This window comes from Periplaneta americana, chromosome 1, assembly GCF_040183065.1.
Source record: "Periplaneta americana isolate PAMFEO1 chromosome 1, P.americana_PAMFEO1_priV1, whole genome shotgun sequence".
Classification (NCBI taxonomy): domain Eukaryota; kingdom Metazoa; phylum Arthropoda; class Insecta; order Blattodea; family Blattidae; genus Periplaneta; species Periplaneta americana.
Genome location: NC_091117.1, coordinates 22736744 through 22751971, shown reverse-complemented (window position 1 = coordinate 22751971; position 15228 = coordinate 22736744). Strand labels below are relative to the sequence as shown.

At 36.8% G+C, this 15228-nt stretch overlaps 1 protein-coding gene across 5 annotated transcripts in view; it reads left to right on the top strand.

The window, feature by feature from the left end:
• Positions 1 to 15228, top strand: part of LOC138715150 (heat shock 70 kDa protein 12A-like) — a 172419-nt gene that overhangs the window by 145045 nt on the left and 12146 nt on the right. For all 5 annotated transcript variants that reach the window (XM_069847838.1, XM_069847742.1, XM_069848094.1 and 2 more), the window contains 5 exons: positions 1985 to 2160; positions 6121 to 6342; positions 8875 to 9091; positions 11326 to 11451; positions 12912 to 13123. In XM_069847838.1, coding sequence (XP_069703939.1) covers positions 1985 to 2160; positions 6121 to 6342; positions 8875 to 9091; positions 11326 to 11451; positions 12912 to 13123 — 953 coding nt within the window. The remainder of the gene's footprint in view (positions 1 to 1984; positions 2161 to 6120; positions 6343 to 8874; positions 9092 to 11325; positions 11452 to 12911; positions 13124 to 15228) is intronic.

Sequence of the window (15228 nt, the reverse complement as noted above, 5' to 3'; positions counted from 1 at the left end):
TCATTAATAATCTTCCTCTTATGTAATAGTGAAAACTTTGTAATTAATTCAACAGTTCATAGCATAAATACACGTCAAAAAAATGACTTTCATACTCCATCGGCAAGTCTATCGTGCTATCAAAAAGGAGTGCGTTATATGGCAGTAAAAATTTTTAATAGCCGCCTTATCGATATAAAAAATGAAACTCAAAACATGAAATTATTTAGGGCCAAATTAAAGAAGTACCTAATTTCTCACGCCTTCTATTCTGTAGGTGAATTCATGACATTCAATAACACTTCATGAAATTGATACTAAAATTTTGTGTTGTACTAGTAGACTATATTGTAAATCTCGTCTGTATATATTTCATCTAGACTATGACTATAAATTAAGACTTTATAATAGTATTAATTTTTTTACTTGTTCCATATTCTAGCTGTGAGCAATGTATGAATACCATGGAATGTTAATAAATACATTACAATACACAAAAAATTAACTTTTCTTTGTTTACGATGAGGCGATTAGTTCTGTCAAGAAAATCAGAGACAAGTCGAGTAAATTTTGTTTCTTAAAATTTTTGACAAGCTTTCAAGTGTCTATCAATTGTTGACAAGTATGATACATTAAATGCCAGACCATAATATACCTCGCGAACCGTACGTAATGCCAGTAATATCAGGAGGTTATTCTGTGAGATATTTCAAACAAAAAAGTTAAATAAAATTTTGCTCGTTTTTAAGTAGGTTATTTTACGACGCCTTATCAACATCTTAGGTTATTTAGCATCTGAATGAGATGAAGGTGATGATGCCGGTGAAATGAGTCCGGGGTCCAGCACCGAAAGCTACCCAGCATTTGCTCATATTGGATTGAGGGAAAACCCCGGAAAAAACCTCAATCAGGTAACTTTCCCCGACCGGGAATCGAACCCGAGCCACCTGGTTTCGCGGGTAGACGCGCTAACCGTTACTCCACAGGCGTGAACAGTTTTTTCTCGTTTATGCTTCCTTTTCGAGATAAAAATTGTTCTATATGAAACATTTATTTATTTATGCTATTTATTTATTTATTTATTTATTTATTCATGTATGTATGTATTCATTTATTCCCTTATTCATTCATTCATTCATGTAATGGTTAATACTTGATATAAGTAACATTTGATTAAGGGTGTTTGAGAATAAGGTTCTTAGAAAAATATTTGGGGCTAAGAGGGATGAAGTTACAGGAGAATGGAGAAAGTTACACAACGCAGAGCTGCACGCATTGTATACTTCACCTGACATAATTAGGAACATAAAATCCAGACGTTTGAGCTGGGCAGGGCATGTAGCACGTATGGTCGAATCCGGAAATGCGTATAGAGTGTTAGTTGGGAGGCCGGAGGGAAAAAGACCTTCAGGGAGGCCGAGACGTAGATGGGAAGATAATATTAAAATGGATTTGAGGGAGGTGGGATATGATGATAGAGAATGGATTAATCTTGTTCAGGATAGGAATCAATGGCAGGCTTATGTGAGGGCGGCAATGAACCTCCGGGTTCCTTAAAAGCCAGTAAGTAAGTAAGTTATCAACATCTTAGGTTATTTAGCGTCTGAATGAGATGAAGGTGATAATGCCGGTGAAATGAGTCCGGGGTCTAGCACCGAAAGTTACCCAGCATTTGCTCATATTGGGTTGAGGGAAAACCCGACCGGGAATCGAACCCGGGCCACCTGGTTTTGCGACTAGACGCGCTAACCGTTACTCCACATGTGTGGACAATTTTGCTCGTTTTTGCTTCTTTTCGAGATAAAAATTGTTCTATATGAAACGTTTATTTATTTATTTATTTATTTATTTATTTATTTATTTATTTATTTATTTATTTATTTATTTATTTAATCATGTATTTATGTAGGCTATTTATTTATTCCCTTATTCATTCATTCGTAATGGTTAATACTTGATATAGGTAACATCTGTTACAATATGTTTGTTATTTGCGTATGTACAGGTGGGGACCCGGGGCTCAACAACCAGAAGACGCCCACTACGCTGCTGCTCACACCGACTGGCGATTTCCATTCATTTGGATACGCAGCCAGGGACTATTTCCACGATCTGGACATACAGGAGGCCAAGAAGTGGTTTTACTTCGACAAGTTCAAAATGGCTCTTCACCATAATCAGGTAACACATATTTCTATATTCAATGGTATCAAGAGTCAGGAAGTGATAGGAAAGGAAATAGTGTAAGGAATAAGGGTGCAAGTGTAAGTGGAAATCTAGAATGTGAAAGTGAAAGCGTGGGGGGGGAATAAAAGAGGAATAGAAGAAGAAATAAATAGAAAGAAAGACAAAGACAGAAATAAGGCAGAGACGAACAGTAAAGAAAGGTCAGAACTTGCAAAAGTTCAGGATTTAGCAGAGATATTTGATATGTGTAAAAAAAATTGGGGATGTGATCAAAAAGTGCAAGTAAAGTGAAACTGGAAAAGATCGAGAAGTATAGGGGAGAGAGAAAGTGTATAAGCAGATGTGTAGAATAAAATGTAAGTATATATAGGAAGTGGGAATAGTGACAATGGATTAGGTGTAAGCAGAATAGTGAGAAAGTGGAAGTGAGCGCAAATAGGAATGAGTGAAAATAGTGAGAAAGGGTTAAATGAAGTCAACAAGTGATAGCATAAAATTAGTACTAACATTTGAACGTTGGAACAGTAAATGAATAAAAGGTCAAAGAACAAATACGATAAATAATTCAATATGATAATTTATAGAGAAAAATTGAATTTGAGAGTTTAGTGAATAGTAGTTAGAGGAAAAGGGGGATGTGAAAGCAGTATACAATATTAGATATATTAGGATTAATGAACAAATAGAGAATAGCAATTGAAATATAGGAGAAATACTGTAGGGGAGATTGACCAAGTAACAAAAAAGGTGCATAGTGTAATTGGGAGTATTTGTGTAGACGTGTACTGCAAATAATGTGTTATTGTAATAATATGTTAATGGTGGCACCGGATACAGAAATGTGAGGTTCACCATTACATGTAAAGAAGTGCTGTGAAGAAATATATATCATATCATATCATATCATATCATATCATATCATATCATATCATATCATATCATATCATATCATATCATATCATATCATATTCAATGGTAGCAATGAAGCAATGACTTACGGAAGATAATATGCCCTTAGGTAAGTTCAGGAAAACAGAGTTTGAAATTGAACGGGTTACACCAGCTTCTTCTTTATACGGATGACTTGGGTACGTTAGGAGAAAATCCACAAACTATTAGGGAAAACACGGGAATTTTAGGGGAAACTCGGCTAATTCCGCAGTAGTGCATATATGATTTTACTGCGGCTTTACAATACCGTGAACGTAAGTTTTGAGAGGCTGTCAACAAGAGACATGTCCTACAGTGCATGAGGATTAAGTTGGCGTGATTTCTACTGTCCTTGTCTGAGGTCCTTGTCTACCGATTGCCACCAGATGTGACGGGCAAGAGGTTTCCTTTTGTACAATTCTTGGAATTCCCTTTCTCCTCCCTTCTCCCTTCACACTTTTGCAAACCCAATTAGTGGATCTCTCAGTGGCGTCTCGGGGTTGTTTGAGTTCATTAGTTATAGTAGTATTTTGTGAATAGTGAAGTGAGTTTGTGTCTTTTTTTAATTGGGTTATTTTACGACGCTGTATCAACAGCTCAGGTTATTTAGCGGTCGAATGAAATGAAGGTGATAATACCGCTGAAATGAGTCCGGGGTCCACCACCGAAAGTTACCCAGCATTTGCTCGTTTTGGGTTGAGGGAAAACCTCGGAAAAAACCTCAACCAGGTAACTTTCCCCGACCGGGATTCGAACCCGGTCACCTGATTTCGCGGCCAGACGCGCTGACCGTTACTCCACAGGTGTGGACGAGTTTGTATCTTGTTGTACCAATTTAATATAATATAATTCAGAAATTAAAATGTTTTCGGAGATGCATGGTTTAACTGTTACCTTAAATATTGTAATGAGTGTTGTGCTCCTGTATTTAATAATAATGGTAGGCAATATGGGAAAACGCGGGAAAGCCTTGAAGTCGGACGGTATGAACATGGTTATTAATGCATATAAATTCTTTACTGAAGAATATGAGGCACTGAAATGCGGAAAACAAACAATATCTGTGCCGAGTTTTATCGAAAAAACTGCTGCAGCGACAGATATATCATCTCGTGGTGTTAACAGGATTAAAATAGAAAAAAGAAACAAAACAAAACAAAAACAAAAGAAAGCGGAAGCGGAATTGGAAGCGTGCTGCGATATCCAGGAAAGAAACGCCCGAATAGGATTCTTAAAAAACGTGTGTAACAGGTTAAAAATGAGCGCACTTGCAAAAGTGACGGAAGAAAATTAGAGGAAGGCCTGTAAACACGTAGAAAAAGTTGAAAAATGTTATTGGGCGAAGGATGGACTTGTAGATGGAAATTTAATATTCGTTCGTAATCAATTTGGACGACACGGACATGGACGAACTTTCTGGCGGAGTGGAGTCAGAATTTGAAGAGGAAGAGAATGCCGCCACTGGTAACTCGTGGTCGTTTGAAGGAGTGTCGACCATCATAAATGAGGGTAGAGAGAGATGGTGAGCATTCTCTCTCTTTCTAAAAGGAACTAGACAAGTAAATCCTCATGGACTGTACACAGTACTAGAGTCGACGGCAATTCGGAAGGCGGTTGTCTGCTAGCGTTTGCGTCGAGAGAGACAGATAGAGAGAGAGCAAGGCAGCGTACAACATTGCCACATCGTACTTCATGCGCACGTGCAATAAAAATAGTGCAGGAGAGAATTTAAATTATCAAAAGATAATAATGACCTTAGTCATTCATTACTCTAAGCATGACACCAAAAAAACTCTCTTTCCTTCGCTAACAATATTCTTTGCACTGTTCTCAATCCCACACCATATGCTTCTGCAGTTGTTTCTTGCACGTTGGCAACGTTGCAGCCAGCATCAAGATGGCCGGCAGCGTTCTGCTCGTCAACGTTATAAAATAATTATACACCTTAAACACTATTTTCCGCGCCTGCTTGTGTAATACTTGTCTTTTCACAGTCTCTTCTTCCATTTATTTATCTTAAACACACACAGTAAATGTTAGTTTTACTTATTCAATGTACTGAAACACTCACACGTGAACAAACGAACTCGGGAAGTACTTGTTATAGAATGATTCCGATTGGTTCTACTGTACAAGCTTGTGACGTCACATACCAGAAATGCTACGGCGCATATAGCAGCCGACCGCCTTCCGAACCGCCGTCTAGTCTATATTAAAAAAAATCAAGGATATTGATCGACACCTCTGTCGGTAATACAGTGAAATATCGAAAGTTGGCTGTTTTTCGTGTTTTGCTAAACAGCTGTGAAGAAAGTGAGCATTGTTACATATAAATTGTTTCTTTTATGTTACTTTCGTAATGTATTTCATCATTTACGATTGCGGAATTAGCCAAGTCCTATTGCGGATTTATCCGCACTGTTGCGGAATTACCCGAGTTCTTTTTCAACTGTAATGTACCCATATGTACAACTATAGTCGCGACGCTTTTATTCCCGGCGTGACTCCCCCTCTTTGCTTACGTCTTAGGAAGTCAAGGCTCTATAAAGGCTAGGTAGGTAGTATCGTTCGCCATTTTTTGTTCTTTCGTTGCCGATCTACCAGACGAGGGATCTATTTGCCACACCGTTAAATATTATCATGTCGTAGCTCCTATGATAATAAATCAAACGCACTGTAATTCAGCAAATAATTGAGCGGCAATTGAGAGCCAAAATGGCAGGCGATTATATATTAAGTATTTATCCAGCCTTAGGAAATGCTTAACATCTTCATCAGCGAATCACAAGACGCACACGTTTAAATGTAGCCGACCTGCAATGTGATTGGCTGCCGGAAATTAGAGCGACGGGACTATAAATATATTTGCATTTTAATAGGTCTCTTTATCTCATTTGGTAATGAAACGTTTCGTTCTATCCATTCCACATACTAGTTAACACCCTGTATAAATTAGGTTCATTTATCTCAGTGACATTTAGATAGCAGTGCCGTATTGCTAGAAGATGCGTCTTTCTGTGTCAGGACCTGAACAGGAACACAGAACTGCAGGCAGCAAACGGCCACTCGATGCCTGCACTGGCTGTGTTTGCCCATGCATTGCACCACCTGAAGGGCCACGCCCTGAGGGAACTGTCTGATCAGACTGGCTCCAACGTCGCAGTTGAAGACGTGCGCTGGGTGGTGACTGTGCCCGCCATATGGAAGCAGCCTGCCAAGCAGTTCATGAGGGAAGCAGCTTACCAGGTTGGAGATCGTTTATATACATTAAACGTTAGCAATCATCTTGATTAGTCACTGTATGCAGTTTTACACTTTTTGTTAATGAAGTGTGAAGTGAGTTCACAAATCTTGTAACATCCGTGACGGAACCTTTTATTTTCTGCAATAATTTAATGTTATTCAACTACTTCTTTCCTTTAAAATGATACTGATGTTCTAAATTTATTCTAATAAAGGAAAAACATTGAAGGAGGAGAGTTCGATCCCGGGCTGTGGATTGAATTCGGCGTAGCTCAGTGGTCAGAGCGCTTGGTACGTAGAACCAAGGACCCGGGTTCGATCCCCGGCGCCGCACAGTGGTCTAGAATGCAAATTTAGCGGGACATATTAATAACTTTTCAGCTACCTAACAGATTTTTATAAAATTTTACACAGTAGTTACAGGTAGCATATATGTTTTGTATGCAAGCTCTCGTTACATTGGTATAAGGGGAACTACACCTTATAGGGGGGCGCATTTAGACAAAATTACAAACTTTTCTCCTATCTGACAGATTTTTATGAAATTTTACAACAGTTACAAGTAGCATATATGTTTTGTATACAAGCTCTGATTACGTTGGTATAAGGGGAACTACCCCTTATAGGGGGCGCAATTAGATAAAATTAGTAACTTTTGTCCTATTTAACAGATTTTTATGAAATTTTACACAGCAGTTACAGGTAGCATATATGTTTTGTATACAAGATCTCGTTACATTGGTATAAGGGGAACTACCCCTTATAGAGGGGCGCATTTAGACAAAATTACAAACTTTTCTCCTATCTGACAGATTTTTATGAAATTTTACAACAGTTACAAGTAGCATATATGTTTTGTATACAAGTTCTGATTACTTGGTATAAGGGGAACTACCCCTTATAGGGGGCGCAATTAGATAAAATTAGTAACTTTTGTCCTATTTAACAGATTTTTATGAAATTTTACACAGCAGTTACAGGTAGCATATATGTTTTGTATACAAGATCTCGTTACATTGGTATAAGGGGAACTACCCCTTATAGAGGGGCGCATTTAGACAAAATTACAAACTTTTCTCCTATCTGACAGATTTTTATGAAATTTTACAACAGTTACAAGTAGCATATATGTTTTGTATACAAGCTCTGATTACGTTGGTATAAGGGGAACTACCCCTTATAGGGGGCGCAATTAGATAAAATTAGTAACTTTTGTCCTATTTAACAGATTTTTATGAAATTTTACACAGCAGTTACAGGTAGCATATATGTTTTGTATACAAGATCTCGTTACATTGGTATAAGGGGAACTACCCCTTATAGAGGGGCGCATTTAGACAAAATTACAAACTTTTCTCCTATCTGACAGATTTTTATGAAATTTTACAACAGTTACAAGTAGCATATATGTTTTGTATACAAGTTCTGATTACTTGGTATAAGGGGAACTACCCCTTATAGGGGGCGCAATTAGATAAAATTAGTAACTTTTGTCCTATTTAACAGATTTTTATGAAATTTTACACAGCAGTTACAGGTAGCATATATGTTTTGTGTACAAGCTCTCGTTACGTTGGTATAAGCAGAAGTGCCCCTTACAGGGGGATGCATTTAGACAAAATCTTATCGGGGGGGGGGGGAATATAACATTTTAGGTACTATTGCACCATTTGGACACTCGGGAAGCTTATTTGGTACATAATTAACAAGCTGTCATCTTGAATTCCCTGAATTATACTGCGGAAGCAGATTCGGTTCACAGATATTGAAATAACTGCAACCGAAAAAAATTGCACTACTGCACCTCGAAAGAATAGTGCTCATAAATCATTCCTTCCGCAAATCTGCGCACCTTAAGACTAGATTTAAAATAGAGGTAAATAGTGGAGGAAGTGAAAAAAAATCATTTTTGGACGAACCAAAAGGTTTTTTTTTTTCTCTACCTTAGCAAAGTCTGCACTCAATGGTTATATTTATATTTTGTCCCGTGTCCATTCATGCTAATTTTAGATACTATAATAACATTAAATGTAACAAAAACAAAGTGTTACATACCTAAAGAACTACTTGACATGTTGGTACCAAATATGAATGGAATCGACCACTTACAACAGAGTTACAGCACAAGGAAAACGGCAGACTCGCGGCGCTTGCTGAGTAAGAATGCTGGGTGGCGAAATGTGGCATGTTACCGGCTTCTTATCTCGCTATGCAGCCACCTCCGCTGATTAAGATAATCAATTGAGTGTTACTTAGTTATAACTTATAGAAAAAATAATTTAAGGGTTTAATTTCATTTTTTTTACATGTCATTTTTCTGAATTTGTCCTCCTAAATATGGATTTTAGACCACTGCGCCGGAGAGAATTTTTCTCCTCAAATATTATTTATATTGCCGGTATTGTCATTTCGTAAATTTATAACAAATGGGAGCTCAATTTCCGTACTTATGCCATATACCTCCTTAATATGACGTTATACGAAATCGTTCATTGCTGCTGGACTCTGGTATAGTCAGTATATTTCTGTTGTCAGGCAGGTTTGTGTGAACCGGACAGACCTGAAGGTCTCTTGATCGCTTTAGAACCAGAAGCTGCTTCAATTTGCTGTCGGAAGTTGCGTTTGAATCAGCTCGTTCCAGAACGGGTGTCCGAACAAACTGAAGTGAAATTGAAACGAGCTTCCAATTCCACGTTGAACCTCCCTCTGGAACCTACGGGGAGTAAGCTAGTGCTGGAAGACAGCGCAGAAGGTGAGTCACTAAGTTGGGAAGATTTTTCGACGCGTTACCTACAGTAGACCGTCGATAATCCGAACTAATTGATGTTCAGCTCTGTTCAGAGTATCGATTCGTTCGGATTTTCGAACATAGAGCAAAAAGACACAAAAATAATTTTAACTAAATGCTGTAAATACAAACACTGTACTTTTTATTATTATTTTTTTTTTAACTGAGCTTCGTTTCTTTGCAGCCAAGTATCTAACTTGCCGTAGACAGGCAAGCTGTGTTACTGTACACTCAGACATTTTATTCAGCCAATTTATAGCCGCCCCTAGAGCACTGAACCACGCACGTAAAAAAATTTAAGGGTTCGGGTTTGGATTTTCGATTGTTCAGATTATTGACGTTCGGATTATCGATGCTCTACTGTACTTCAGTCTAGTTCTACCTCATGTATGGTAGTTAATTTGAGATGATAATCAATGCTTGTTTCATATTACCACAGCCCAAATTATATACGTAACACGTTTAAAACACGTATAATTGTTTCGCACGAATAAGTTGTTTGTTTATTCGTATGATTCTAAGGCCTTAAAATTAAACTGTCATTATATATATATATATATATATATATATATATATATATACACAGGGTTTTTCAAAAATACGGGGCATAATTTCAGGTATGTATTTCCCACATGTAGACAATCAAAATAGTTCATTACAACATGTGTCCGGAAATGCTTCATTTCCGAGTTAAGGCCTTCACAACATTGAAATTCACCGGAACGTTTTTCTTTCCGCAGGTCGTTGTCATTACAGAAGATGTTCAAAATGTCCACCTCCTGCTTGAATACAGACCTCACATCGATGTCTCATTGACCTGCGAACACGATCCCAAACTCCAGGAGTATTGCGTATGTCCTCAGAACATGCCACAATTCGATTCCGAAGGGATTCCAAATCAGGCACCGGAGACGAATAAACCAACACATTCACTTCTTGCATGATGGCGCTCCTGCACACTTCAGTCGTACGGCTCGCCGGTACTTGAATCGAAGGTTTCCTGATCGATGGATAGGTAGAGGTGGCCCAATTGCTTGGCCTCCACGCTCACCTGATCTGAACCCTCTCGATTTCTACTTGTGGGGCCATTTAAAATCATTGGTTTATTCGTCTCCGGTGCCTGATTTGGAATCCCTTCGGAATCGAATTGTGGCATGTTCTGAGGACATACGCAATACGCGTACTCCTGGAGTTTGGGATCGTGTTCGCAGGTCAATGAGACATCGATGTGAGATCTGTATTTAAGCAGGAGGTGGGCATTTTGAACATCTTCTGTAATGACAACGACCTGCGGAAAGAAAAACGTTTCAATGTTGTGAAGGCCATAAGTCGGAAATGAAGCATTTCCGGACACATGTTGTAATGAACTATTTTGATTGTCTACATGTGGGAAATACATACCTGAAATTATGCCCCGTATTTTTCAAACATCCTGTATATATATATATATATATATATATATATATATATATATATATATATATATATACAGTGTAAACTGTAAGTAATGCTATTAGTTTCAGGGGGTTATTCGTTAAGATATTTCAAACAAAAAAGTTTAATTCAATTTTGCTCATTTTTGCTTCCTTTTCGAGATAAAACTATTGATTTATACGAAATATTTCATAGTGTATCTTGGGAAAGCCATTGATTGAGTTTCCAATATACTCAGTCAATTTAAGAGAGTCGTGTACGAGATGACAATAAATGACTGAAAGAATTTTAGTATTATCCTTTAAATGTGCAGAAATTTCATCCAAACAAATGTAACACTGAACATTTATTTTGTAGAACGAAATGTAACCTTCAATATTAAATTGTCTAAAATGTTTGATTAAGAAATAAACATTTCCTCAGTCTAGGATCTTTAACCTATTCCTATGTTGTTGATGTAGGTCTTTAAAACATTTCAGTAATAGAATCGTGCAGATATTAAGTTAGTTGTATACTATATTATGTAAATGCTTTACGGTTGTAAAAAAATATGCAACTTTGATATCATTTTTACACGTAATTATTAACTATTGCAGAAAACCAGGCAGATGCGATTTCAAAATAACTTTTTTCGACATAAGTATTTTTCACGAAAATCCAAAATTGGTTTTTCACAGCATCTTTATACTTTGTATAAACGGAAGATGAACTTGAGTAGACCTTCTGCTACCTAGGGAAATAATTCGAATTTTAAATATGTTCAGGAACAAGATACATGGTAGTCGATTGTGGTGGTGGAACAGTTGACATCACAGTTCACGAGCTCAGTGAATGTCATGGAACTCTGCGAGAGCTTCACAAGGCTACAGGTGGACCTTGGGGATCTATGGGTGAGTAGCTATTAATAAAAGCATTCTTGCATACTTCCATTTTCTGAAAATATCAGTGTAGATGTCAATAGTGAATAGCCCTAACTCTTGCAAACGTATTCAGTTGTAGGTGGTTCAGATAATGTTGGAGATATTGTGAACCTTTTTTCGAGAAAGATAAAACTGCAACGTAAAATAGGTTATTATAGTTTAGTGATGCAGAAACAGAAAATGATTGTGCTGAAGAAACTAACAACATGTGACATTGCTAATTGTGTAGAAGTAGAAAATATTTTTATGCATTAAATGGTCGGAGGTACAGTGGCGATCAAGGATACCTGACCCATAGTAATCGATAGTATTTGATAATTTATTCGTGTAAGTATGGCTTCTTTAGTAATTTTATTACTTCTATAAATACATGGCGAAGATGACAGTCAATTTCGCCAATCGTACATAAATATACCCCCGCATTAGATCTAGAGAAACAAAAATTTAATCCCCCTTTAATGATTGTAAAGAGCACTGCGTTTAGCGGGAAACCACTGGTACTGTCAATTATGAGCACAATTTATACTTCATCTACATCACCATTTTTCTCAACACTTTTTTACCCGTCCCAATGGCAGTGTCACCTATTGAGAACTAGCGGAACTATTTCGAAATTTGCCAGTTTCTTGTATCTTCGGTTCTGACTTATTCCATGGTTAGAAAGCTCGCTTACACGACCAGAAAATTGGAGGTCAGGTATCTTTGAACGCCAGTGTACCTTACAGAAAGTTTTCCAAGATTCACAGAATCCCGTTGATTGCGTACACTACGTCTTTGGTTTTTATTTTCTAATTTTTTATCCATAGGAATATGATTTTTTATTGTATAATTTGTTAATTGTATGATATTTGAGCTTTGTTATTAAGAATATGATTGAGATATTCTTTTGTAAATGAAATTTAAGTGATTAACATATAGATTGCGCAACACTCGACAGATGGTAGCACATGTGTGCCTTGGCAAGCGCAGTATCTAATGGACACTACATGAACTTGTTGTTACGCTAAAACAGTTAAGATTTTCTCATCAATTATTTCTCGAAGAAAGACGTATTCACGTCAAAATTAAGAGCTTTCTAAAATGCAAATTAGATATTTTATTATTTGTTATTATTTATTATTGTTTTAAAATATAAAATACTATTTAAGGAAAATATTAGGTTTTGCTTTGACACTTCATTATTTACATATTTATTAGTTTACTTCATTAACGTGTTCATTTTTCATTTATTTATCGGTATCTATTCTCTTCTCGTACGCCCATTACGTAAAATACAGTATAACAAACGCTATGTAAGCTGTGTCGTATTTGATCTTTAAACGATTATGTTCGAATTACGGCATATGTGTGTATTATTTTACTTCACAAATATGTTTGTGTGTTGCTTTCTAAACTATTTCAATTCTTACAAATGGAACACATGTTTTCAGGTGTTGATTACGAGTTTGAACGTTTGCTTGAAGACATTTTTGAAGCTGAATTCATGGCTCAGTTCAAGTTGAAACGTCCAGCTGCCTATGTGGAACTTTTGCTGAGTTTTGAAGCCCGCAAAAGAAGTGCCAGTCCTCATCGAGATTCCTCGCTGAATATTTTCCCGCCATTTGCTTTCATTGATTACTATCGTAAATGCAAAGGCAAAGAGGTAATTAACAATTTGATGTTTATTTATTTAAAATCAGATTGCAGCAATTACATAGAATGTAGGCCTTTTTACCTCGTCTTGTTACATGGATAAAATATATGATATGATATGTTATGATAAAATACATGTTTTAAACGTAAATATACTGAAATGCTGAAATTATTATAACACAACAATCGTACAGGTTTTTCTTAGTGTTCCTATTTCTATGGATAGTAGAATACCGGTATATCCAGTTTTTGTCAAAAACTAGATCTATTTCATATCAAGTATGGTATCCATAATGTTCATCACGAATTTTCTTTTCCTATCATATCCTTCATCCTCTCTCTCTTTCGCACGCACATACACTCAGATTGCTGCGAAAAGTAACAATAATTGCTTTACTAGCTGTTTAAGAATTGAATATGAGTAAACTCTAAGAATTGTTTCACTAAAAAGCACAGGTTTGTAGTCACAATTTTAACACAAATTCACTAAAAAAAATCTTCAAATTGAGTTGTTTGAGAATAAAATAACCTTACGCAGGTTTGCTTAGAATTTGATCTATTGTAAGGCCAGTGAACTTAACGATAATTTCTTACTTACTGGCTTTTAAGGAACCCGGAGGTTCATTGCCACCCTCACATAAGCCCGCCACTGATCCCTATCCTGAGCAAGAATAATCCAGTCTCTACCATCATATCCCACCTCCCTCAAATCCATTTTATTATCTTCCCATCTACGTCTCGGCCTCCCCAAAGGTCTTTTTCCCGCCGGCCTCCCAACTAACACTCTATATGCATTTCTGGATTCGCCCATACATGCTACATGCTCTGCCCATCTCAAACGTCTGGATTTAATGTTCCTAATTATGTCAGGTGAAGAATACAATGTGTGCAGCTCTGCGTTGTATAACTTTCTCCATTCTCCTGTAACTTCATCCCTCTTAGCCCCAAATATTTTCCTAAGAACTTTATTCTCAAACACCCTTAATCTCTGTTCCTCTCTCAGAGTGAGAGTCCAAGTTTCACAACCATACAGAACAACTGATAATATAACTGTTTTATAAATTCTAACTTTCAGATTTTATGCTAGTACATCATAATCCTAGAATTCAATTCTACAGAAACAAAAAAACGTATTTTCATTATAATGCTGTAAAAATTACATCATATCCATGGCCGCTACGCATTTTCAGTTTAAATATTAGCAAATATGTATAATGAATTTTTCCGTGCATTCATATAGGCTACAAGTCCCCCTAACATATTTAAATCTCATTGACCCAAAATAAGAATTTCTCTACCTACAGAAGTGCGTAACCTCACTCTGGAGGAAATTAAACGCAGAATAAATATGGGAAATGCCTGTTATTATTGGGTTGAGAAGTTTTTGTCACCCACTCTGCTCTCAAAAAAAAATCGAAGTTAGAATTTATAAAACAGTCATATTACCAGTTGTCCTGTATGGTTGTGAAACTTGGCCTCTCACTTCGAGAGAGGAACATAGGTTAAGGGTGTCTGAGAATAAGATGCTTAGGAAAATATTTGGGTCTAAGAGGGATGAAGTTACAGGGGAATGGAGAAAGTTGCACAATACAGAACTGCACGCATTGTATTCTTCATCTGACATTATTAGGAACATTAAATCCAGACGTTTGAGATGGGCAGGGCATGTAGCACTTACAGGTGAATCCATAAATGCAAATAAATAGAGTGTTAGTTGAAAGACTTGAGGGAAAAAGAACTTCGGGGAGACCGAGACGTAAATGGGAGGATAATATAAAAATGGATTTGAGGGAAGTGGGATATGATTATAGAGACTGGATTAATCTTGCTGAGGATAGGGACCGATGACGGGCCCGAAAAACCATCCCTGACACTTTCGTTTGTAAAGCCATACCATCAACCTGAAACCATGATAATCATGGTGTATATTGTGTTGCATGCAAAAGTATAGCAAGGTAAATTGCCGTATTGTCTTATATATATACACAATGAGGTTATTTGTGTTGGATACTCAGTACCAGTACCACTAATAAGGTCTTCGTTTAATTGATTTAAATTGCCCCAATACCTTTAAGTCTTGAATTTTTAAGGCATAACTACATCTTTCTCCTTATT